The sequence below is a fragment of the Rhinolophus sinicus genome, linkage group LG07, assembly GCF_036562045.2.
Source record: "Rhinolophus sinicus isolate RSC01 linkage group LG07, ASM3656204v1, whole genome shotgun sequence".
In the NCBI taxonomy this organism is placed as follows: Eukaryota; Metazoa; Chordata; class Mammalia; order Chiroptera; family Rhinolophidae; genus Rhinolophus; species Rhinolophus sinicus.
The window spans coordinates 100,527,891-100,551,294 of record NC_133757.1 but is presented as its reverse complement, the minus strand read 5'-3'; the positions used below and the strand labels follow the sequence as shown (position 1 = coordinate 100,551,294).

Here is a 23,404-nt window from a genome sequence, read left to right as displayed (position 1 = left end):
TATTGAGTCTTGCCTTTATCAACTTGTTCCCACAGATATTTCACACATATATTAAAAATACCAACAATGAAAACGAACATATAATAAGTTCCTTATGAGTGATGCACTAATACGTGTTTAGGAGGTTAGGGAAGGGGGAGCACGGTAGAGTGGTCTGAAAAGACTTTTCAGAGGGTGTGAGTTGAGATGCCCTTCAGGATGGATTGTGCGAGGCAGGAGGAAGCTGCTGGGAGCAGGCTGGGTAGGACCTGGGGCAGGATGGAAAGAGCCTTGAAGGCTTGTGTGACGCACTTGAAATTTGGTGATTGATGGAAGTTTTTCACGCACAGAGGGGGACAGCATGAATAACTGTTTGGGGTCCCTGATTTTGTTTATGTTGTTTATGCATGACAAGATAGGAGAAGACCCTGAAACTGTCCAGGCCACTGAAAACAGAATGAACAAAAGAGTATGACAGGAGACTGAACAGGATTTTTAGAAAAACGAATTAAATGTGTGAGAAAGAGACGAGACCTGCTCTAAGCAGCTACAAGTTGAAGATAAGTCACAGGGTTTTTTGTTTTTTTTTCATTGGAATAGCTGGGGAACCCATACCAGCAGCAAGAGAGAAATTGAAAGGTATAGTTAGTCTTTGGGGGGAAATTTAGTGTGAATATTAGTTACCATTTTAAGCGATGCTCTAGCAGCTTCAAATGGTAATTAATGAGCTGGTGATTGATTGAGGGAGTTTGTAAGAAAAGTCAGGGTCTAGGTGTCACTTGTAAGGATAGGCTGAGAGTAGGTGTTATTTCTTAGTGAAAGGGTCCTTACAAAGAAGGTGAAGTTCAAAGTGCAGCCTGGGGCTTCTCACCTTGGAGAGATCTGGTGTAGCCTGCAGAGCCCTCAGAAGGGGCCTGAGGACCCAGGAGGGACTGGCCAGCACTGGCCACCTTTCTGGACATTTCGTGCTCTCCTTCCCTTATATTATTTTTTTTTTGCTTATCACTATCTAACATTTTTTTTATACTTATTCAATCTCTCTGTTCCACTAGATGCATCATCCACTAGACTCTACTATCCAAAGGACAGGGATTTTTGTCTGTTTTTGTCCACTAGTGTATCCTTAGCGTCAAGACAGTGCTTGGCACAGGGGAAGAGGCAATATTAATTTGTTTTAAAAAGATTCTCAGTGATCTTAGAGAAGGGAATTTCAGTAAATTTAAGGACAAAGATCAGATTCCAAAAGGTTATACAATAACTGGATGGTTCCGAAAACGGACGAAAGGTGTGCACCTCTCCTTCCAAAATCTTGGCCAAGGAATGGAGCTGTTGCAATAGAGGATTTAGGAAGGAAGGGTCAGGTGAACATTTTCCGAGGCAGGAAACTTGTTCAGTTCTAAGAAGAGACTTGAAAGTGATACAGAGAACACAATGTTAATAGTTTAAAAATCTGGGTGTGTGCTATTTTTTCATGTGTAATTCTGTGTGCTTGACTGACTTGCTAATTTCAGAACAGATATGCAAAAAGGTGACAAAGAAGAAAAGGTACTCGTTCTGTTTTTTTCTGTTCTTTTTAAATTTGTAAACATTTAATTTTTGCTCAGGGTAATAAAACTCAAGGTAAAATCAACATGAATGCTGTTTGGTTTTTTTTGTTTTATTTTAATGTGGGGGAGGGGTGGAGGTGAGGAGTTTACTGGTCTACTAGACTTGCTTCTGCATTTCAGATTTTTGCACTGAGTCTTCTTACAGGTTAATTGGTTCCTCTGGGCAATACCTGTATTATATTTGGTAGAATCCTCAGGGGCATGATGAAGCAATGGTTTGTAAAGGTTGCACGTGGAACATTTCAGTGGCATCTAATATTTACTTTCATGCAATAAAGGCCTTGGTTCCAGAAGAATAGGCGGTCTAACAGGTAGTATTCATCTGCCATCTATTTGAGGGTTAAATGACACTCAGGCACAAGTAATGTTGATGTAGTAGTAGATTTAGTTCATTAATTACCTGTTGTTTCATTTTGATTTACTAACATTTTTCTACTAAAGTTGAGGATCAGCTACAATGAAGTGAAGTTTGAAATGAGGCAGGACTTATGTATATATCAAAGTATTATCCTTAATATTTCTCATGTTTCCAAGTAATACAGTTTTTATAAAAACTCTGTACTGTTGCTCAAAGCACTTTTTTACCCTTTATTGTGTGAACAAACAATTATTTTGGTGTTATCAGAGTTGCTTGGTGAATATCGTGAGAAAGTTACCTCTTCATATAATTATATGTTATTTTTGAACCTGCTGGAGCTTAAATAACCAACTTGTTCACAAGGTTTAGTTCTAGTTCTGGGGCAAGGTTGGATGTCTGCAAAAGCCAAATCTCCCAGAATTACTACCGATGGTAATATTCAAACGAATGTACTTTCGGATATTCTTACAGCACACAGAGCTCGTGTGTGCGTTCATGGGATGTGGGAATATCCCTCTGAATGATGGTGAACTGTCTGTGAATGGAGAGGAAGCGATATGTCCTCTGTTTTCCCTTTTCCTTCCTCCTTTTTTCTTCCCAGTTCACTGCAGAGATGGCTTTTGGTGTTGACAGCAGACTGTCTGCAAGGCGGCGGAAGGCCAGGCCCCACACATGTTCAGTGTAGCCAGTGGTTCTGCTAAGCTGGGTTTCATCCCCACAAGCATGCAGTTTATTTGTACTTATTGTCAGAAGCCACTGCTGTATGTTTGAGTTGTAATACATTTAAATAACTCGATAAAAATATACCTTGAAAATAACACCCCTTCTCTCATGGTGAAAAGACCTGATGCTAAAGGTAGAATCCAGTCACCTCTCCTTATGCCTGGTAGACACTGAATGACAGTTTGTCATATGAACGAATGAGGTTATAGATACTTATTTCTGCTATAATTAGTTTGCGTAAGATGTCGTTTGAGGGTCAGGGGCCTAGGGGAGAAGAATATATGTGATATGATACAGAAGTTCTGAAATAATCTGGCAGTGGTGGTGGAATGGCAGGAAGCATTTGTTGAATTTGGGAGTTAGAAGCCTCGTCCTCTAACACCCGTGACTTATAATTGAATTTCTGTCTTGTGAGGAGGTTTTCTCTCTTATCACAGACTAAGTTTCTCTGAGGACATGAGTTGTGTTGTATCAACGTCCGTGTCTCCCAGACGACATCCCAGCGCTGGGCTTTGCGCAGAGCAGGTATTCAGTACCTGGGCTTGACCTGTGAACTGTGCGTGAAGGGCAGGGGTGACCGCTGAGCAGACCCTGCAACACCCCCCCCCCCCCAGCCTCTACTGAAACTTGGGGCTAAGTACAAGTCTTCATTTGTATTAGGAAAAACATGAGGTGTGTTTATGATTCTTTCAAATCCTGCCATTCTCTGCTTCTTACGCTATCTACTGTCAGAGCATTGCAGCACTGTATTTCACTTTAAAACCAGAAATTATCTAAGAAGCAAAAACCCAAAAGACTAAACTGCTGTTCCGAATATGTTTCCAGGAGGTCTCTGCTGCCTGACACATTTTGGCCAGGGAATTACTGATGTCTCCTGCACCCTGCAGCACCCTGGAGACTTTCATAATTGTCATTAAAAGTTGAGGAATATAATGGCTGGTGCTCAAAAAAAAAAAAAAAAAAGTGCCTACTGTGTGCGAAGGTATTGTTCTAAGAACTTTGGAAATCTGAACTTAGACTATTACTATCTTCATTGTACAGGTGAACAAACAGCTGCAGAGAGGGTGAGTGGCTTGTTCAAGGCCACAGAGCTAGTAAATGGCAGTCAGGTTTTGAACTCCAGCAGTGTGGTTCATACGACTCCTGCTCTAAGCCCAGTGGCCTGGCAAACAGAGAATACATGGGAATGTTGCCTGGCGGGGCTCACACTCATTGTCTCCTGCCCAAAACATCTTGCCACATTTTCTGCAAATTTTCCATTCTGTTCCAAGGCCCAGACTTCCACGAGAAGTTTCTAATGTTAGAGATTTCTTTAATAAAACATAATTGAAAAATCTCTTTTGGGGAGAGTCAAAATACTTAGAATGCTTTTCTCTGGAAAGTTTTGAGGACAGAGCTGGAAGTAGAGATAAAAATTTTGGAAATTTACAAACACCCCCACCCCCCGACCCCCATCCACTGCATTAGCAGGATTGCCTAAGTGGGTATCCCAAGTTTTGGGTTTCATCAGGTAAGACCATTGATCAACATTCAAAAAGTATCAACCATCATAACATGGGCAGTTAGAAAATTTCTTCTGATCTGAGATAAAACAGTGAACTAGTGAACTACTGTCATCTATCAATATAATTTCAAAGAATGCATTATAAAAGAAAAAAAGAAAAAAAAATGGTTATATTCCCCAAATAAAGGAGAGCTCTTTAAATTGAATACACTAAGCTGATCCAGAATCTCACCACACTGTCCTTGTTTTCTCATTTGGCCGTACACTAGTGAACATTTTCCTCTGGGTCTATATTCGGAACCCCTTCACTAAGTCTTCTTTGAAATTTGTCCTTTACGTGGAAAAGGAAATTTCACAACTTTCCTTCCTATGTGGCTCCTCTAGTTCTGGGATGCAGTAGCTGATACACCCACAAAGCCGTCTATCTACCCTTTATAACACTGGCTCTGAAAAGTAACACACGCTGTAAGTTATGAGCACGTATCTTAGGAAGTGTGGAGGTGGGAATCATCTTCCCACCATTCCTCCTCATCTCCCTTCCTGGTTGTGGAGGCTTCTCTACGGCAGCTTTCTTCATAGGATGATCACGGTCGCCACATCGAGGGCCCTTTGCATCCTTCTGATTTCTGGGGAGTCTTGATAATGATGCTCCGAGGGCTTCGAGGGCTTCGGGGTGTGTGTGTGTGTGTGTGTGTGTGTGAGAGAGAGAGAGAGAGAGAGAGAGAGAGAGAGAGAGAGATCAGACTATTGCTGTTATGAAGGGCAAAGGTCTATTTATTTACGAATGTAATAGAGTCCCGCATATATTGGGTTGGTGCAAAAGTAGTTGCAGTTTTTGCAATTATTTTTAACCTTTTAAACCGCAATTACTTTTGCACCAGCCTAATCTAATGTGTACATGCACAAATTTAAGCTGTCAAGCACACATGGTGCATCCTGTACACTTGGGGGAGGTAAAACAGTTACAGAAGGGTAAATAAAGATGTTTGATTTTATATATAAAGTCCCTAATTCTTCTCCACAATCTAATGCACTTCGTTTTTGTTTTTTTTTTTTTACAACTGCCTCCGCCTTCCCCAAGTGTTTATCTGGTTGGGTGATTCAACTTCCCTCCTTGTCTTCCACCTCACCTTTTATGGACAGATGTAAAAGAGATCCATTGTGAGCAGTACCTAAAGTTTCTTTAGCATTCAGTTCATTTCTCACTAACAAAGTTGGAAGGCTTTAATTACATACGTAGAACAGTCTCCTTTGCTTCTCCTGTCCTCTTGAGAAATAGAAAAGTTTGAGAATAATACTTTTAGTGGTTGACTCCTCAGTAAAGCATTCAAGATGGGAAAAACAGATGTCACATTATTTTTGTCTTTTGTCCTAGAAAAATGGCACTAACGAAGTGTTCTATATTTAAAACCTACTTCTATTCAGAAGCACTTCCTTTCTGCTAAGAGGCGGTAAAGAACCTGTGTCCTCAGTGACCTGTTCTGCTTTGCTTTTATTCTGTGAGGACTGTCTAAACTCTACCACTGTGGGAATATTGACATTTGTACAGTGAATGGTTCTAAGTAAGTACTGTTAATTGAGCCTCGGGAATTAGGTCAGTATTTGAAACTTGAGGCATCCTGAGGGTGATTTTTGTAGACCCTGGGGCCCCTTGTTACAGACATTTAGTTCAGTTGAGTGGTGTACAGCAGCTCCCCTCTGCTCACCCCAACTGAGCAAGGTTTCTACAGGGTTTCAGCAGAGCCAGACTGGCTATGGGAAATGAGTTGAACACCAAGCCACATGTTTTAACTGTATTGTTAACGGAGAATTGGGGAGAGGGACTTTGCTTGACATATGTATTTTTTGGTTGAAATGGAAGATACTCCAAGAATCATTTTATTGAAGTGGTATGTGTGTGTGTCCATCTGTGTGTGTGTGTCCCATGCACGTGCACACATTTAGTCACGTGTTTAAATGTTAACTTGGAATGTAGTCATTTACTGCCCGCTAGCTTAATCCTGGAGAGCAAAAACAAGGCTACCGTTAAATTTACTGCAAATAATTTTCTAGTGTGTTAATCTGTACATGTGAAATTAAACTTTGACTACATATTTTCCAATCTGAGAGGTTACAATAAGTTAATTACTTTAAAATGAAGACATGTCTTGATAAGTTTGTCCTTCTTGCTGCTACGTGATGTGAATTCTGGGAAGCCATCCGTAGGCTTGGCGATAGTGCATTGTTCTGAAGGGGAAATACTTATACTGACTCTTGAAAACAGGAATTATGGACTGATTTAGGCGCTTGATATTTTTCTTATTTGTGTACAAGATGAGTTTTCAGTCACAACTGAATAGTTGGTTCTTCTAATGAGAAATTTTAATCTTCACCAATGAAACTTCCTTTCTTAGATGGTTGTTTTCCCCAGGATATGGCAGTGAACACAGTGCGTAGGGCGGAAGATGTATTCTCAGTTGCTGAACATAGCACTGCTCATTCAGGGATCATAAAAACTGCCTTGAGATGCCTTTGTTGCTGTATCATTTAACTCTTGTATTTTCTTCAATAAGAGATGAAGTCTGAGAATGAGGATAGAATGTGACACTCCATCTGTCCTTTAGAATTAAGCACTTTTCTACTTTCATCAGCTCATCTCCCCTGAAACACGACAGCTCCCGATGCACTCTGATTCCAACTTGAAGTAAAGGAGGCCTGGGCCAAGTGTGTGCTCTTGTAATTTTCATGTCCTCTTGTGATTTTCATGGTTAATTCAAGAGATGATTACTTTGTAATTACTTTTGTCTCAAGTTTAGGAACTGTTCAAAACTTTTTTTTTTTAAATAAATATACAAAGAATGCCTTTTTCAGTGGAAACACCCAAAGAAATTTTAGACAAACAGCATAGCTGGCATCTCTGCCTTTTACTTCTGGAATGCCTCGTCCATGTGTTTTATAGAGACGCGATGCTTAGGGACCCGAGGCTGAAGAAATACATCCGGGCTGTGTCATAGATGACGAGTAATATAATCATCAGGTTTTCCTGGGTTTGACATGTGGATTTGAATGAAATCACAACTTTGGAGGCTTGTTTCCTTTTTGGTGTAAATTAGTAAGCTCAGAAACAGCCTTCATAATTAGAGTTGAGATCACATATTTCAGAATTTTACTGAGAATCATATACTGCATCATGGATGTTTTATATTTTCCTGAAGTATGCGATGATGTAATTCTCTGGGGCATGAGGGACCGGGATGGCACAAAACATCTCAGCAGTGTAGTGATTTCACATTTTTGTTTTAATGCTCTGGTGCTTTACAAAGACATGTGGAGTGTGGAGGCTGGTTTACAGTAAGATTTTTCCCTGCTAGGGATGATAGAAAGTCAGCTATTTTAATAGGCGTGCTGATGGACTTGTTTCCCCTCTCATTAGGGGCATGAGAAGAAAGGACTCATTATATTCCCTGAGATGATCTTAAAGAATACTTGTAAAGATTGAAATCTCTTAAGTGTGTGTAATGGAATCCAACCACTGAGTTTTCTGGTCCCAGGAAAGGACTGTTGGTCTAGTCTGACACCTTGTGGCCACTTACAGAATTGTCTCAGTCTCTAAAGGTAAGAGTTTCCCACAGCTCTGAACAACCAAGATTGAAAACACATTTCCTCCCTTCTTTCACTGTTATTCTCAGAAGCATACCACCAGCCCTGCAGGAATGTTCCCGTCTCTCTCTTTGCTTTCAGTGCATCCACAGTCTGTTGCTAGATGGCAAAGATCAGAAAGAGGTGCAAAAGAAAAGAGTGACTTTGTTCAAGGTGTTTATTCTCTGACTGGGGGATAAATTGTCAGCTCTTGAAGATCAAGTGACCGCACAGAGCACATGTGAAAGGCCAAACGTGAGTGGTCCAGGTGGGAAGAACTTCAGTGGCTCAGAAAGGAAGCTTTCACTGCCAGTGGGGACTTGGAGGAGTGTCTTTCTCCCGTGAGAGGAAGGGGAGTGTGTTTTGAGGGACTCCCTGTTAGCCTGGGTCCAAAGATTGCCAGTCATTTGTGTGAAAAGTGGGCAAGAGATTGCTGGTGTTTGGGCTTTATTTGGAAGCCAGCCTGAGAGCTTTGGGAGCAGGTGGTTTGATGTGATATGCTTGAAATGGTGCCCTGGAGGCAGTAGGCACACTCTGCCCACCAAGCCGGATATAAAAATCGGGATTTATAAAGAAGACAATATAGGGGCCCTTTATATGTCCTATATAAATAATTCATTTAACCTTTTTTTTTGGATCGAGATACTCACATATGAAAAGGAATATGTAAACATTCTGAAGTACATGAATTTCAGGAATATTTTTAATTTTATATTGGCATTCCTGGGTGCTTGTATTCAGATCTCACATGTAATAAGATCAGCTACCATCTATGTGTGCCTTGCGTTGCTGTGAAACGACATATCTCTTTAGCCACGCGGCCTAGTCAAGTGTATCATTCACCTTGATTTGCAAATGTATCTGTGTAACACAGCCAGGCTCACACGTCTCAGCAATGATGGGGGACGAGGATGTGAGCTCTGCTGCATTTGACACCAAAGCCCACATTCTTGCCATTATCCTTTTGAGAATAGCTGTTTTATGTGTGTTGGTGTGGGAAAAATTGGATCTCCCAAATAAAACTTGTAAGTTTCACCACCGTGTCTGTAGACACAGTGAAACGTGCAGATTTCCCACCTTTGTGCCTCATTTAGTTGTAGGTGTGCGTTTGAGCCGTGGCTACTCTAGCTTTTAATCTCCTTGTTAGTAACGTTGGAGACATCACTCTCTTAATTGCTTGCTAGTGATCTTTGGCCAAGACACATAAATTATTTTTTCGTCTTTGCAGAGGAGCCTAAGTTGGCCTCAGCACAGTTCCTCTCCTCAGATTGCTGTTACTTAAGGCAATCCTTTCTCTTCCTCCTTGTGTGTAAATCTATACGCATTTACCCCTTAGGGCTCCACAGGCCTGCTCTAACGATTATAGCACATTCCTGGCCTTACTGTCTTTGATGATTGAAATACAATATTTTTTAAAGAAATCACGACTTTACTCTTTTAAAAAAACACACACATTTATCTTGTAACTGGAACCTTGTGCACTTTGACCACCTTACTTCTGATGATAATTTAAATACATAGCTTCATATACAAAACAAAATTCTTTTTAAAGGAAAATGATGTGTGTGTGTGTGTGTGTGTGTAATCTCTCTCTCTCTCTCTCTCTCTCTCTCACACACACACACACACACACAGTACAGTGCAAAACACACCCCCTTCCTTGTTTACAAAGAGGCTACAGAAGAAGGGAGGAGGTCGTGCACGAAGAAGACCAGTTGTGGGAAAGGAGGCGGAGGAACACTTACCTCCTCTCGGTTCTCCAAAGATCACATTAAAATATTCTGTGCGTTGTTAGCGAATCCCTGGTGCTGTTAACAAGTGAAATTAAAAGCTAGTTTTAAATGAATTATAAGTTTGCTATGAGACGGATTACATTTTGAATGAGTCTCTGAGGAGACATTAGAGAAAGAGCCCAAAATGCAGAGAACTTTCCCTTTGACTTCTTTCCAATTTTACATGTGTTGCATTTACAGACTCTGAGCAAGAGGGTTTGGCCAGTTGTGTCCGTCACTCTCCTAAATGACATAGAGGATGTTTTTTGGATTTTCATACATGGTTTACATTTGGGACAAAAAAACAAGTCTTTTTCATGGAAAACTGCATTCCAGTTGGCCTGTCCATATCTTTGTCCACTGGGCGGTTTTATAACTTTAATCTGCTTTCAAATGGCATCTATTTTTGAAAAGAGGATGTCCTTCCTCGGGTGAAAGGAAAGGCTTATTGTTGTCAAAACACGCAGCTTCCTGGTTAGAGCAATGGGTTCCTGTTTGTATTCAAGACTGGAGAATCTTTTTGGGAAAAATAGCTTATAATTTTAAAGGATCTTTTAAATAGTAATAGGCATGTGAATTTTATTTGTTTTGGGAGGTGCCGTTGGGGAGGTAGAAAGTTCTCAGTTTGCCTGTCAGTTTCTTGACAGAGGTGGAAATTGGTCTTTCTGTATTATTTAATGGCTGCCAAGTAACACACATTATCTAAAATAGAATGTCAGCTTTAGAATTATTCTAAAGGGCATTTTCATAAAAGTGTTAAAGAAAACGTCACATTGATTGGGATATTTTTATTGTCTTTCCCTAGATGCAAATAGAATATTATGATTGGTGTCTGATTGCTTTTAAAGAAGAGGTTTATTAGCTTTAGGAATGCACGCAGTTACTTAGGTGGTGGCAATGGGTTTTTTTTAACCCCTTCAGCTTGCTTATTTGTACTGAATTTATAGTGTCTAGTCTTAGGTTTCAATCTTTAAATAACTTTTAAAAGACTTGTGGGAAATAGCAAAGAGTACAGATGAATAAAATTCAAGGCCGTCTATCAGTTTATTTGAAAATTGACCACCAGAGGGAGACACTTTAAATGTTCAATATTGACAAATTTTAAATTTGGACCATTTAGAATTATAAATGAGGTATCCCTTCCCCCATCCCCCGCCTCCCCCACTAACACATCCTAATATTGTTTTAAGGACTACAAAAATATTTTAGGCTGAAAACTTTATTGGTATCCTCTTAAAAAGCTTTTTAATTCCTTATCTAGTTAGTCTATGATTCATTGTCCCTTACCCGTGCCCTCGATATATGGAATTTAATTACACATATAGTTTGAATTGTTCTGAAAGGTATTCCAAAGACTACAGACATTTTTCTTAATTAAAAGAGAAGATTATGGTGATGGAAGGAGAACTGACTCTGGGTGGTGAACACACAATGGGATTTATAGATGATGTAATACAGAATTGTACACCTGAAATCTATGTAATTTTACTAACAATTGTCACCCCAATAAATTTAAAAAAAAAAGAGAGAGAGATAAGATTAAGTTGAACCAAAGTAGTACAAGGCTTCTGCACTGAAAAGTACAAAACATGGTTGGAAGAAATTAAAGAAGACCTAAATAATGGGGAAAAAAATCCCATGTCATGGATGGGGAGACTTAATATTGTTAAGATGGCAGCACTACCTTAGTTGATACACAGATTGAATGCAATCCTTATTAAAATCACAGCTGACTTTTTTGCAGTGATTGACAATCTTGATTTTAAAATTCATATGGAAATTCAAGGCACTCAAAAGAGTCAAAACTATCTTGAAAAAGTAAAGATCAATTCGTATTCTTGATGTCACAAACTGTAATCCTAGTTATTTACTGGAGGCCTAAAATACCAATTCCTTGATGGCTTGTCATATAAATGTATAAACAGGATTTTGAATTTTTACTGGTTCTGATCTTTCATTAATAACTTGGAATCTTTTTTCTATGTGTTACAATATGATCTAGAAAAACAAAGCATATGTGTCTTTATTTCATGTGTCTTTTTAAAAAAAGAAAAATATTTAAACTTAAATATTTCGATATATAAGAAATGTCATTGTAATAAGAATTGAAAACAATTGAATTAATGCTCATTTTTAAGGGTAGTCATGAAATAACGCATTAATTTTATATTGACTAAGAAATAAAATTATTTAATTGAATCATGGTATTGGCAAATATCTACACTTTAAAATATCATACTTTTAAAACTTTACTTTTGTTATTTTGATGTAAAAAGGAGAAGAATAGATGATAAATAAAGAACAACTTATGAGGAATTTATTTTCATATGTTTGAGCCCATTTATTTTACATTTTAATGGTTTTTGTATATATCCTAAAGGCAGTTGTAATGGATGACATTTGTGAATCCAGCTTTTTTCTTAATAATGCTTATTTTTAATGTCTAAGAAAGCTTGAACTAATAAAAAAAAGAATTTTGTTAGCTGGTTGTTAAGAAAAAAAGAAAACGTGCATTAAAGAAAAGCTATCTTTAATTTGGTCTGTAAATATAGTGACTTATTTTAGAAGTCTCTTTTGTTGACAAGTCTAATATTTTCTATCCCCTTTTTTAAAACAGGATCTGGAAATAGTGTATTCCTATTTACATGGTATGGAGGCCTTATCAAACCTGAGGGAACATCAACTTAGGTAAGTCATTTTAAGAAGAATAATAGGATGCTACAATTTTACGTGATCATTTATTATAGTTAAGAAATAGAATAAAGATAAGTTACTTATGAAAATTCTGCCTCAGGGTGGCTGGTTAGCTCAGTTGGTTAGAGCATGGTGCTGATAACACCAAGGTTGTCGGTTCGATCCCTGCATGGGCCACTGTGAGCTGTGCCCTTCTTAAAATGAGAGGAGAGGAGAGGAGAAGAAGGGAAGGGAGGGGAGCGGAGGGGAGGGGAATTCTGCCTCATTGAGCCCCTATTTTTGGCTTTATAAGTTTTACAAAATTGAATTAAATTTATGGATATAATAATTTTTTGACATTTCTGCTACAGTGATATCCTCTCCCTGCATTGCCCCCCGCCCCCCCGCCACTTAAAGTAATAAACACCACTTGGGTGAGCATACCAAAAGGAGCATTATTTACCATCCTGGCAAATAAAAATCTACTTCTTAGTACTCAGAAACATAAGAAACCAGAGTGTTTTTAACTATTCAAAGAATGATTAGGTCCATTGTTTTATATTTTTGAAGTCTTCATATTATATTTATTGTATTAGATTGACATGCCCCTTTCTAGGAAACATAATTTATACCAGAGCTGTGTTTGTGTGGTCCACTCATACAAAAATCTTATCACTTCTGTTGTACAGTGATACAGTAGTAACCTGATTTATGGTTATCTGACTTAATATTAAAAGATTAAACATATACTCCACTGAATTTACTTAACTGGAACAGAAAAGAAAGGGCTTTGGCAAGCTAAATTACGTACACACACCAACTAGGACGTACTGGAAAGGTTTTGTTTCTGCCAACTCCAGCTAGTTGTGAAACCAGCAGTTTTTAATTATGAAAGGAATACTTTTTCTATATATTTCCCCTTTAATCTTTAAACACTAATTAATTTGTGAGCATGTCAATTTCATATTTAGCTGTTAATTGAAAAAAGTGTCAAGAGGATTGGGTACTTCTAAAATTAAATTTTTAATGAAAATCATTTAAATTAAAGTAGATTGCAGGTTAAGTGTTTAAAAATTCAGTCAAGTTTTATTAGAAAGGGCAAAACCATGGGGAATTGAGAAGATGGCTCAAATTAAAGCAAGAATAATTTTTAAAATGTGTAACTTTGATTTTATGTTTTTAATAACAATTATCCTAAGGAAAAAATTTAGCATCAATTGGCTATTTAATCAAATGCAGTTAATACTCGTATGCAAATTAATATGCAAATACACATTTGTTTTCATTTGTATATAAAACCACACATATGGGTAATATTTAGATACATTGATCGTATAATGTATTATGGTATATATAGTTATAAATTTATTTCAGTAATAGGAATTCTATGTAATAGAAAAAGAAAAATTGTATTACTTCTGATGGAAATTTTCAAAATTGTTAGAGATAATAACAATGAAGTTACATACACTTATGAACCAACTTTACAAGACCAGTTCTCTAACCCTGAGCTATAGGGCCCCAGTTATTAACCAACTTTAGAACTATCAATTTCCTACCATTTCTAAGACAAATTTTGATTAGAAATAACTGATTAATTCAAAGGTAGTTTAGTCTATTTATACATTAGAAAATCTGTTTTGGCGACTATACAGTTTTGTTTGTTGGCATGAATTCACAAGGAGGGGCCTTTAAGATGTTTATCTTATTCTTGTGTTAAAGTCATTTATTTCTCATATTTAAGGAAAACATCGGCTGAAACTAACATAAGTCCATTTTTTAGAACAAGAGCAGAATGCCCAAATGAGTAATAAAAAAGAGGTACATATAAACTTGACAATTTGGATAAACAGCTTTATGATACTGCCATTTCTGGGTAAAATATATCGTATTTAGATAAGTTATTTTCTTTGACTTTTGTAAATAAAAGTTTTACCGTAGGATTAATAGAGAGCAGTTAAGACTTCTACATAATACTGTTTTCCAATTTTAGAAAAAGATTGCAGCTCTTAATGAAGATTTTTCAGTCTGTTTATTTGGTAATGGGCAACACTAGTATTCTGAACAACACTAGTATTCTGCTGTGAGGGAGGGGAGAGACTTTCATTTATTTGAAAGCTTCAGCTTTGTGCATTATTCATTGTGGCCCATTCCTTTGTAAGCAGTACATTGATTCTGAGCAGTTAATTGATTGTGTTGCTGTAAGAGCCCACACTCTACGTAAAGGTTTTCGGGTCTTTATTTTTCTAATGTTTACTCCCTTCATCCATCTGGATTAGAAGCATCATGTAGTCCAAACGGGAAGAGAATGCTAGAGTTAGGAGTGGAGGCCAAAACTTATAAAAAGCAGAGTAACTGTCTGGGGCCATTCAGTGTTGGAAAAGAGAGCCTGCTCAACTATATGTGTATAGTCTGCAGCATCGTGGAGGAGTGTCATTAATATTGTACGGCTCCTTTTAGTTCAACAGAAAACAACTAAATTGTGGGTAGTATATGCTTTAGGAATGTAGTCAAGATCAATGTGCATTTGATAAAACATTCCCTAACAATGTTTAAGAATAAAAAAACCAAATTGTTACTTTTTTCATTCACTTAGAACATTGTCATATAGAAGGTTTTATCATGATTTTTTGATAGCAGTGGTTAAATTTATTTTTCCAGTAAGCAGTTGTTGTGCGCCTACGACATTGATGTAGGCCGTGCAGATACAGCCTTAAAGTAGACCTAACCGGTGCCATCACGGAGCTTATGTTCCTAGTTGGGCAGACGAGAGTTGGGTACTGAGTTAGCGGTGTTCTGTTCAGATGTGAGTGTGTTGGGCCTGATAAGAATGGGTGCTGCTGGGCTGCTTTGACTTTGTAATCAAAAGGAGGTAACATTTGAGTCGGGGCAGCTCTGCCAAGATCTCTGCAGTGTAGCTGGGTCCCAGATGCTGTCATGGGAACAGGTTTGGTGAATGAGAAGGCACATGGCATAGTAAGGTAGAGTAAGTAAGTATACGGAATAGTGTAGGACCTCGTATTCAAGGGTAAGGAGTTTGTAGTTTCTTCTAAGCATCGTGGAAATTAAGAGCAAGTATGAGGAGGTCTGATTTCACGTTTTGCAAAGATCTGTCTGGAAGCTATGTGGACTAGGCATGCAAAAGTCTACATGTGTAATTCTGGTAAGAGATAATACTGAGAATGGTAGCTCACAGCAGGTTTGCACAGGGGGGAGGGTGAACTTGGTCAGGTTGGGAGAATATATTTTGGAAACAGGTGCTGGCAGAAAGATGGGATGTGAAGAAAAGAGAGGAGTCAAGGATGAGGACTCAAAGGTTCTTGGCCTACACAATTGGGTACCAACGGAGAAAACAGATTTGGGGGAAAGAGATTCAAGATCTGTTTTGGACATTTTGAACGTGAAATGGTCATTACACAGCTAGTGGCTACATTGAGCAGGCATTTAGATGAGTCTATATCATGGTGAGAGGTTAGGTCTGGGGCATTGCTGTGGAAATCATCAGTGTATAGATTAAAATTAGTCACAGACTGGATGAGAGGAGAAGAATGCTGAAGGGCCCCTGGAGATGACAGATACCCTTTAGAAGTCAGGTGGAGGCACAGAATGGTGGTAGAATCCAGAGGAGACAGAAAAAGTGACTAATACATTACAAGGAAAACCTGGAGGCTGAGGACAGGAAGCCTAGAGAAGATAACGCTATGAGGAAAAAGGAGTCATCGGTTGCTGCTGAGAAGTGGAACTAACACGTTGCGTAGGGCGGGGTTTAAATCCCTCATGAAGATTCTCGTGATCCATACGCAACGTGTTAAGATAAGGGCAGAAAGGACTTAGATAAACATAGAAGATGCTGGTAACTTGTAGAGCCTTTTCTTTGGAGTTCAGGACCAAATGATGGGAGTGGGAAGAGGTTGAGAAAATGGAGATAGAGTACATAGGCAACTCTAAAAAGAGGATTTCTGTCATGGGAACAGCAAAATGTGGATCATAGCTGGAGGAAGATATGGGATTAGGAGAGGTGTCCCCCCCTCAAACAAAGTAGGTGATGCTAAGTAGTTTTTACATATCGAAGGAGAGAAGGAGAAGTAGATGGTGGGTGATGTAGGGGAAGGAGGTAAGCTTGCAGGAAGGCAGGGTCTTAATGCAGGAGCAGGAATGAGAGCCATTGAAGAGGTTAGGGCAAGACCGCTCCTTTCATTCTAACAGGGAACAAGGTCTGTTACTTCATTTAAGACCAGGTGTTTTTTAGACCCATCACTGGGACTAGTACCCATTTCTATGAAGAATAGATGTGATTCAATCTATGGAAGAAAACTATATGTGAATGATGTGTATTCAAGATTTGATGCTACCTCCTGGAGTTAAGTGACATTCAGTATGAAAGTTTGGATTAAGGGACTGAGAGGATAATAAGAAGGACCTTTGAAACAGGGTGGTGGTGGCACAAAAAAAGCAAGAAAAAAGTGTACTGAAGAGAGTTGTTTTCGAGGGAAATATCAAGAGCATACAGTGTTTATTAGATTTAGCAAACAGGAAAGATGGGTGTGGATTGAGCCCAGTGTTTCATGGACTGGAGACCAAAAGGGAGGTACCCCTGGAATATTCAATTCTGTAGCCAATTTTTTCTATGTCCTAGTTCCTTCATAAGAAGATACAGTCATTCCATTTTCTCTTTTGCATTTCTGTATCTTTGGGCTTAATATAATTGTATGCTTCTTGAAAATGCTGTTCTTGAAGCAATTTTTGAATATTTAGACATTTATTCATGTTTTCCATAATTTACATAATTTTTTCCTCAGGGATGAATCAGCTGCAACAACAATTCTTCAAGGTTGTAAAGCCTCCATTTAGTCATTAGTCATAAAAATACTGAATTAATAAAAGCCTACTTTTTGTCTAAAATTCCATATGGTTAAGTAACATTAATGTTGAGCTGTGAATGACGTTATCACTTTTTAAATTAATAGGTTTTTCTTTCTAAGGTGCCTTCTCATTTTCTGTTTACCTTGGAGAACACTAATTTGTCCCCATATCATTTACAAAGTATAAAAAAACATACAGTTTTGTTGCCTATAAAATAAATGTGGTAAAATTGATGGTTAACAAAATGTGTTTTTTTTTCCTAGCATCTCTTTACCAGATTTTATGTTGTTAACCTAGGCACCTGTTTGATAAGCCATATAAAGTAATCTTAACTTTCTAGACTTCATGGCTCATTTAACTTTTTGAACTATTAGTATGTTTGTTCATGACAAATGTTGAACTCATGTTTTTTATTTCTTTTACAGGTTAATGTGTGAAACTGTGAGATATGAAAGACATGAAGCAAATGAAGTTTTATACTAGTAGGTATTTCCTTTTTCTTTGCACAACGTATAATGCAGTGACTAATTTCCTTAAAGAATCAAAGAAGTATTAGTAACAGCTTGCTGAGCCAACGTTACCTTATTTTTGCATTAACTTACATTTTATAATTTAGAAATGTGAAACATTTGAGCCATTTCCTGTCATAAAGTAAACATTTACAGTCCTTTGCTAAGTTCACATTTGTAGCTATATATCTCTTATGTGTGATTCAGAGATATTATTTCACATTATGGAGTATTTTGACATTTGTATCAGGAAATAAGACATGGTGTATATATAGCATTTCAAACAGAACCAAATGTATATTCCCACAATCCCACAAGATGAGATGTAAATATAGAATAAATATCATATTTTAACTTCTAATTCTTTCAGAAACAAGAAAATAAGCTGCCCACATCTCTTTAGGCATAGTTTCTTTTTAAAATAATATTGATATTCCTTTCAAGATGTGTAATATATTCCTTGAGAAAACGAAGACTGATTCTTTAAAAGAATGTGATCTACATGCAGTGGATAAATACTGGAGTATTAGGATATGTAAACTATGATTTACTAGACGTATTATTTTGTTGATAATGTTTGCCATGACTGATGGTTGTTCTGTTGACTTTCCTTCCTGTTTTTCAAAGCACTTATTAAGTAACTACTACTTTCCAGGCATATTATAGTGAATATTTATTGAAATAAGTAAGTCACAGCTCCTTCCCTTAAGGAGGCTATGATCTCTTGAGGGAGGTAGAAGTAGACTAAAAGGAAATCAACAACAATTAAAACTAGTTAAGCAAAATAACTGAGACTATAGACATGTTCTAAGGGCAAAAGAAGTGCAAGGGAAAGCTTGAGGGAAATGGGGAGAGTCTCAGGGAAGGGGCCCTTTGAAGTAGGTCCGAAAAGTGTGTCCAGTGGTCTATAGAGACTTCGTTGGCAGAAGAATCAGTATGCGCAGGGACACGGAGGTGAAGGGGCCTGACTCGATGCTTTGACCACTGTGGCAAGTTTAGCGTGAGTGGCATGGTCTGTGGGTCAGGATGATGAGTCAAGAAAAGAGGCAGGCCAGCCCTTCCTACTTGCTTGTGAATGTGTTAAAAAAAAAAAATCAGTCTCAATTCTTTGGCAAAAGGAAATGAGTATTTTCCCCCTCCTAAATATATTTTATGTTGGAAAACTACAACTATTCACAATATTAGAGACAATAGTTTAATGGACCCTATATACTCATCATCCAACATTGTCAGTTGATGGCCAATTTGTGTCATCATTTGCTCCCCCTCTCCCACCTCCAACTGGACTATTTTGAAGTAAATCCAGAAATATTAATTCATTCATAATTATTTTGATATGTATCTTTATCTTTAAAAGATAAGAGACTTTAAAAAATTTAACCACAATATTATCATTAAAACTTAAAAAATAATTCTTTATATCATGAAAATATTCAAATTTATTTGTCTCAAAAATTTGTTTTTACGGTTTATTTATTTGAATCAGATCTGAATAAGGTCCATCCATTGCGATAGTTCTAAATTCTCTTTTAATCTGTAGCTTGGTGACCAGTTTTCAAGAAGCAAAATGACGTGGCCAAATGGCTTCCAACCTACTCATCCCCTCAAAGATAATATCTGTTCCTGTATGAAAAGGTGGATGAGCTTGAGTGGATGGGCAGGGAGATCCATATGGAGACAATTGCAGTAACCTGAGGCCACAAGGTCTGAACTGAGGCAAAGACAGAAGGAATGAGGAAGTCAGGGGTAGATTTTACAAGAAGATACAGGTGACTGTGATCTAGGATGATTCCTGGGTTGTAACTTACTAAACTTTAACATGTAGGGGCTGCTTTGCAGGAACTTGTAAATATCCATCTGGGGCTTAAAAGAACATATACCAAATATAGTAGAATGATAAATAACCAATTGATAATGAGATAACACCAGGGGCCGTTGCTTTTCACATATTCATTCTTAAAGAAATTAAGCTGTAAATAATGTAGAATATTTGTTTCCTTGAGGAACAATTAAAAGCTGCCAGTGGAATGGGTATACAAATGTCGGAGTTGGAAATCTCCGATGAATGTTATTGAAATTTTTTGAAGCAGCCTAGTGGTAGTGTCAACTTTCTATTATTTTGTCCTTCTGTAAACAGTGCTGGTAGTATTGATGATGAGGTATAACACACATTTAACAAGGACTTCCTGTTTCCCACATACTCTAAGAAGTGCTGTATGTGCATTAATTTACTTACTCCTTATAGCTGTCTTGTGAGTAGGTATTACCATCATCCCAGTTTTACACATGAAGGAACTGAGGCTTTGTGATGATGAAGAACTTGCCCAAGGTCTCACTGCTCAAAGTGGGACCTGAATTTGAGCCCAGACATTGGGATTCTGCAGCCTTCCCCCACTCAACCAGCATTTCCCAGCTTTTTTCATACCACCAGAAAAAATTGGCACCATAAAAAGAATGATAATGCTTGTCTACATGTTGGGATAAGCACATCATCTTTCCGTGATGCTGGCCTCCCCAAGGGGTGATGTTGGGAACTGAAACCCACCGGCAGTTCTGCCTACATTACCCTGACTCCCTAACAGTTTTCATTCATTATTCATTTAAATTGAAGGTAGATTACAGTGTCTTTAAATATACCTAGATATTTTTTTTTTTTTATCAGTTTAGACAGTGAGTGAGCTATGCTGATAATGCAAAGCCATGTTTGAGATAATCCTAAATTGAATTCCCTTAGGCTGGAGTTTGTAACAAGAGTTGATTTGTAGCAATTGATCATTTTTGACTAGTTAGAATTAGGTGACATGTTAGTAAGCGATGGAAAGCCTGTAGATAGTCAGTAGATCATGAATCCATAAGACCAAAAATTCACACAGAGACTAGCTGTAGGATTCCTAGTATTTGGCCAATCTGATGGAGGGTAATTGAAGCATTTTCTTCTGTGGTCCTTGGACAAACACGTTTTTGCTTTTACCAATTTGTGTAGGTGCAGTTTTGAAAATTAAAGAACCCTTGTATTTGTGGTGTATATAAATCTGTGATAACTTTGTAATGCCACCCCTCTTGGGGACCTGTTGTTATTACTTCATGGGGGAAATGACCTGTCTGTTCTTGTTCTCCCTTGAGCTTAAAGAACAGAGGATAGTTAGAATATCAAAGACTTTCAGACTTTGGTTTTATGACCAAGAGATGAGCATTCACATTCCTTATTATGGTGACTTCTAAGTCTATGGTTTTAATAATTTCACTAGCTAAATATAATACTCTTTTGATCCACCTTTGTACCTCATTTTTCTCATCTATAAATGGAAACAATGATAATGCCATGTTTCCCCGAAAATAAGACCTAGCCGGACCATCAGCTCTAATGCGTCTTTTGGAGCAAAAATTAACATAAGACCTGGTCTTACCGGGTATAATATAATATAATATAATGCCGGGTCTTATATTAATTTTTGCTCCAAAAGACGCATTAGAGCTGATGGTCCGGCTAGGTCTTATTTTCGGGGAAACACGGTAGTTAGTACCTACTTTTTAGTCTTTGTGTGGATAAGATGCAGTACTACCTATGAAGTACTTAGAGCAGTTCATGCATAGTAAGTGTACAAAAATGTTAGCTGCTAGCGTCATTGTCATTACAACATCATTGTTCTGAATTTACATTTTGGTCTTTCAATTTTTCAGCTGCTTTAAACTTTTGTTAGGAAGGAATTATAGTAGTGATGCTGTAAATTTCACAGTGTTACTTACGGTTTTAACATAAACCAACTGGATGGCAAAAGTGCCATTTTAAGTTGTGTTGAGATTTGGAGAGAATTGCGAATCTGAAAATTGATTTTTTAAAAACTTAGAACTGCCCATTTCGAATCTAGTTGTATTTGCGCTAGAAAGTTAGATAAAATTAGTGGAACTTTACACGATGGACAAGAATATCAGGTAATTTCTGTCTTCCTTTCATTTGTTGTCTGCTATGTGCTAGCTATTTTGCTGGATCGGGAATACTAAGGTGGCAGTATAAATTCCTTACCTGAGAACTTTAATTTAGAGATATCTTTCTTTAAGAATTTAATCTGAAGTGAGAAAAACAAGTGTGTCCTTTCAGCTTGAGATTTTTGTTTTTCCCTATTTCAGTTTAATATATGGTTACATTTAAAGTGCTAAAAACTTTTGGATCAGAAATTTACCTATTAAAAAAGTATTTTAAGTGCACACACAAACACACATACCCACACAATAAATATAGGTAACTCTCTACCTCAATGCCCATTTTCTACATATATGTCTGACTGAATGGTTTGGGATTTTAAAGAGTTTTCATAGCAGTTTGTTAAGGGATTTATCTTTCTTTATTGCAGGAGAGGAAATTGTTCCTCCATAAAAAGCAAAAACTGCGTGGAGGCCTTTTAAAGCATTTTCATTTAAATCTGTAAATGTGCAATTTAGAACTTCAGGCCTCAGCTGCAGCATCATTGCTTTAGCAGTCTTTTCACTTGCTGGCTTGGTTTCCGGTTTTCACAGCAGCTTTTCCAAATCACTTCTCTGCAAGGCCACCCACCCACTGTTCTCCCGCTCCCCCTCCAGCTGACTCTGTCCCAAGCTTTACTTTCTGTTCACAATCCCCAATTTATCTGCAGCAGCCTTTGCCGCATGTCTCTCTCATCCCTCCAGGAGGAAGATGTCCTTTGTCCTGCGCGGTGTGGTTATTGCTGTTCTCACCTGTATTGTCACCCTCTTCTCCGGCCCCCTTTCCTACAGGCAGTAGGTGTGCCAGTGTCTTCCATCTAAAGGAAGTTCTCCTTTAACTCTTTGACCCACATCCAGTTATTGTCCTGCTCCATCCGTCCTGATGTGGCCGAGCGGTTTTTTTTCTTTTACGTGCAGTCTTATTTTTAAGTGATTGCAAATACACATTTGCTTTAGGTTTTTTGTTGTTGTTTTTAAGAAACGAAATACTTCAAATCTCCTTTCTCCTTTCTTCCCCAGCAAGATGCATCCATTTTCTTGAAGTATCCTTCTTGTCCGTGTTTCCATAATAATTTTACTATACTTGTTATGTGTGTGCAAAGAAAATGGTGAAACCATTGTGTGCCATTGGTCATGCAAAAATAAATAATACATGTTTTGTCTTTGAGCTTATCACGGAGAGCCCCAGCAGAGGAGCAAAACAAACAAGAAAACAAATAATTATTAAACTTTCTGATACATCTAGTCACAGAAGTAATGTAATATATTTGTGAAAAAGATTAAAACTGTTCTGTGACTGAAAAGCCATCTGCAAACTGGAAGGTGGCCATCGTTAGAATTTCTTTTTCTAAGCGGTGGAACACTTTGTCCGTAGGAAATCCTATTTGGCTCAGTCACAGTTACTGTTATGGTGAAAGGAGGGTGGGATAGCGGGAAATCCTGAGAGGGCTCAAGAAGTGCATATTAAAACCTCTGATCTGAACTAATGGCTGGACTCCCATGAAAGGACAGAAGATAATTTGTTGTAAATAAGTCAAGTTATTTTCGCTTTGGTTTTGGGCATAACCATATATTTGAGAGCACAAGTTTAAGCCCATCCAGAGAGTATAACATGTTATAATAACAGTATAGGTGAGCAGGAACGAGGCCCTGAACTTCAGGGGAGGCTTCATTTAAGAGAGACTTCAGGAGAATGAGCAGAAGTGATGGTAGGTTGTGGAGAGGGAGAAACTTAGGAAGACTTTTCTGTCCTCTGGTTTTATCCTTTGATTAGATAACGTTACTGTAACAGTGGATGCAAGACAAGAAACAGGTATTTTTCTAGTTTTGGTCACTGG

The 23,404-nt window shown here is 37.9% G+C and overlaps 1 protein-coding gene and 1 pseudogene across 8 annotated transcripts in view; one reads left to right on the top strand and one right to left on the bottom strand.

The window, feature by feature from the left end:
* LOC109448102 (histone H3.3C) overlaps positions 1–941 on the bottom strand; it is a 36,589-nt pseudogene extending 35,648 nt beyond the window's left edge.
* RAPGEF2 (Rap guanine nucleotide exchange factor 2) overlaps positions 1–23,404 on the top strand; it is a 214,642-nt gene that overhangs the window by 51,782 nt on the left and 139,456 nt on the right. For all 8 annotated transcript variants that reach the window (XM_019733145.2, XM_019733141.2, XM_074338381.1 and 5 more), the window contains exons 2-3: positions 12,179–12,249; positions 17,523–17,579. In XM_019733145.2, the coding sequence (XP_019588704.2) occupies positions 12,179–12,249; positions 17,523–17,579 (128 nt within the window). The remainder of the gene's footprint in view (positions 1–12,178; positions 12,250–17,522; positions 17,580–23,404) is intronic.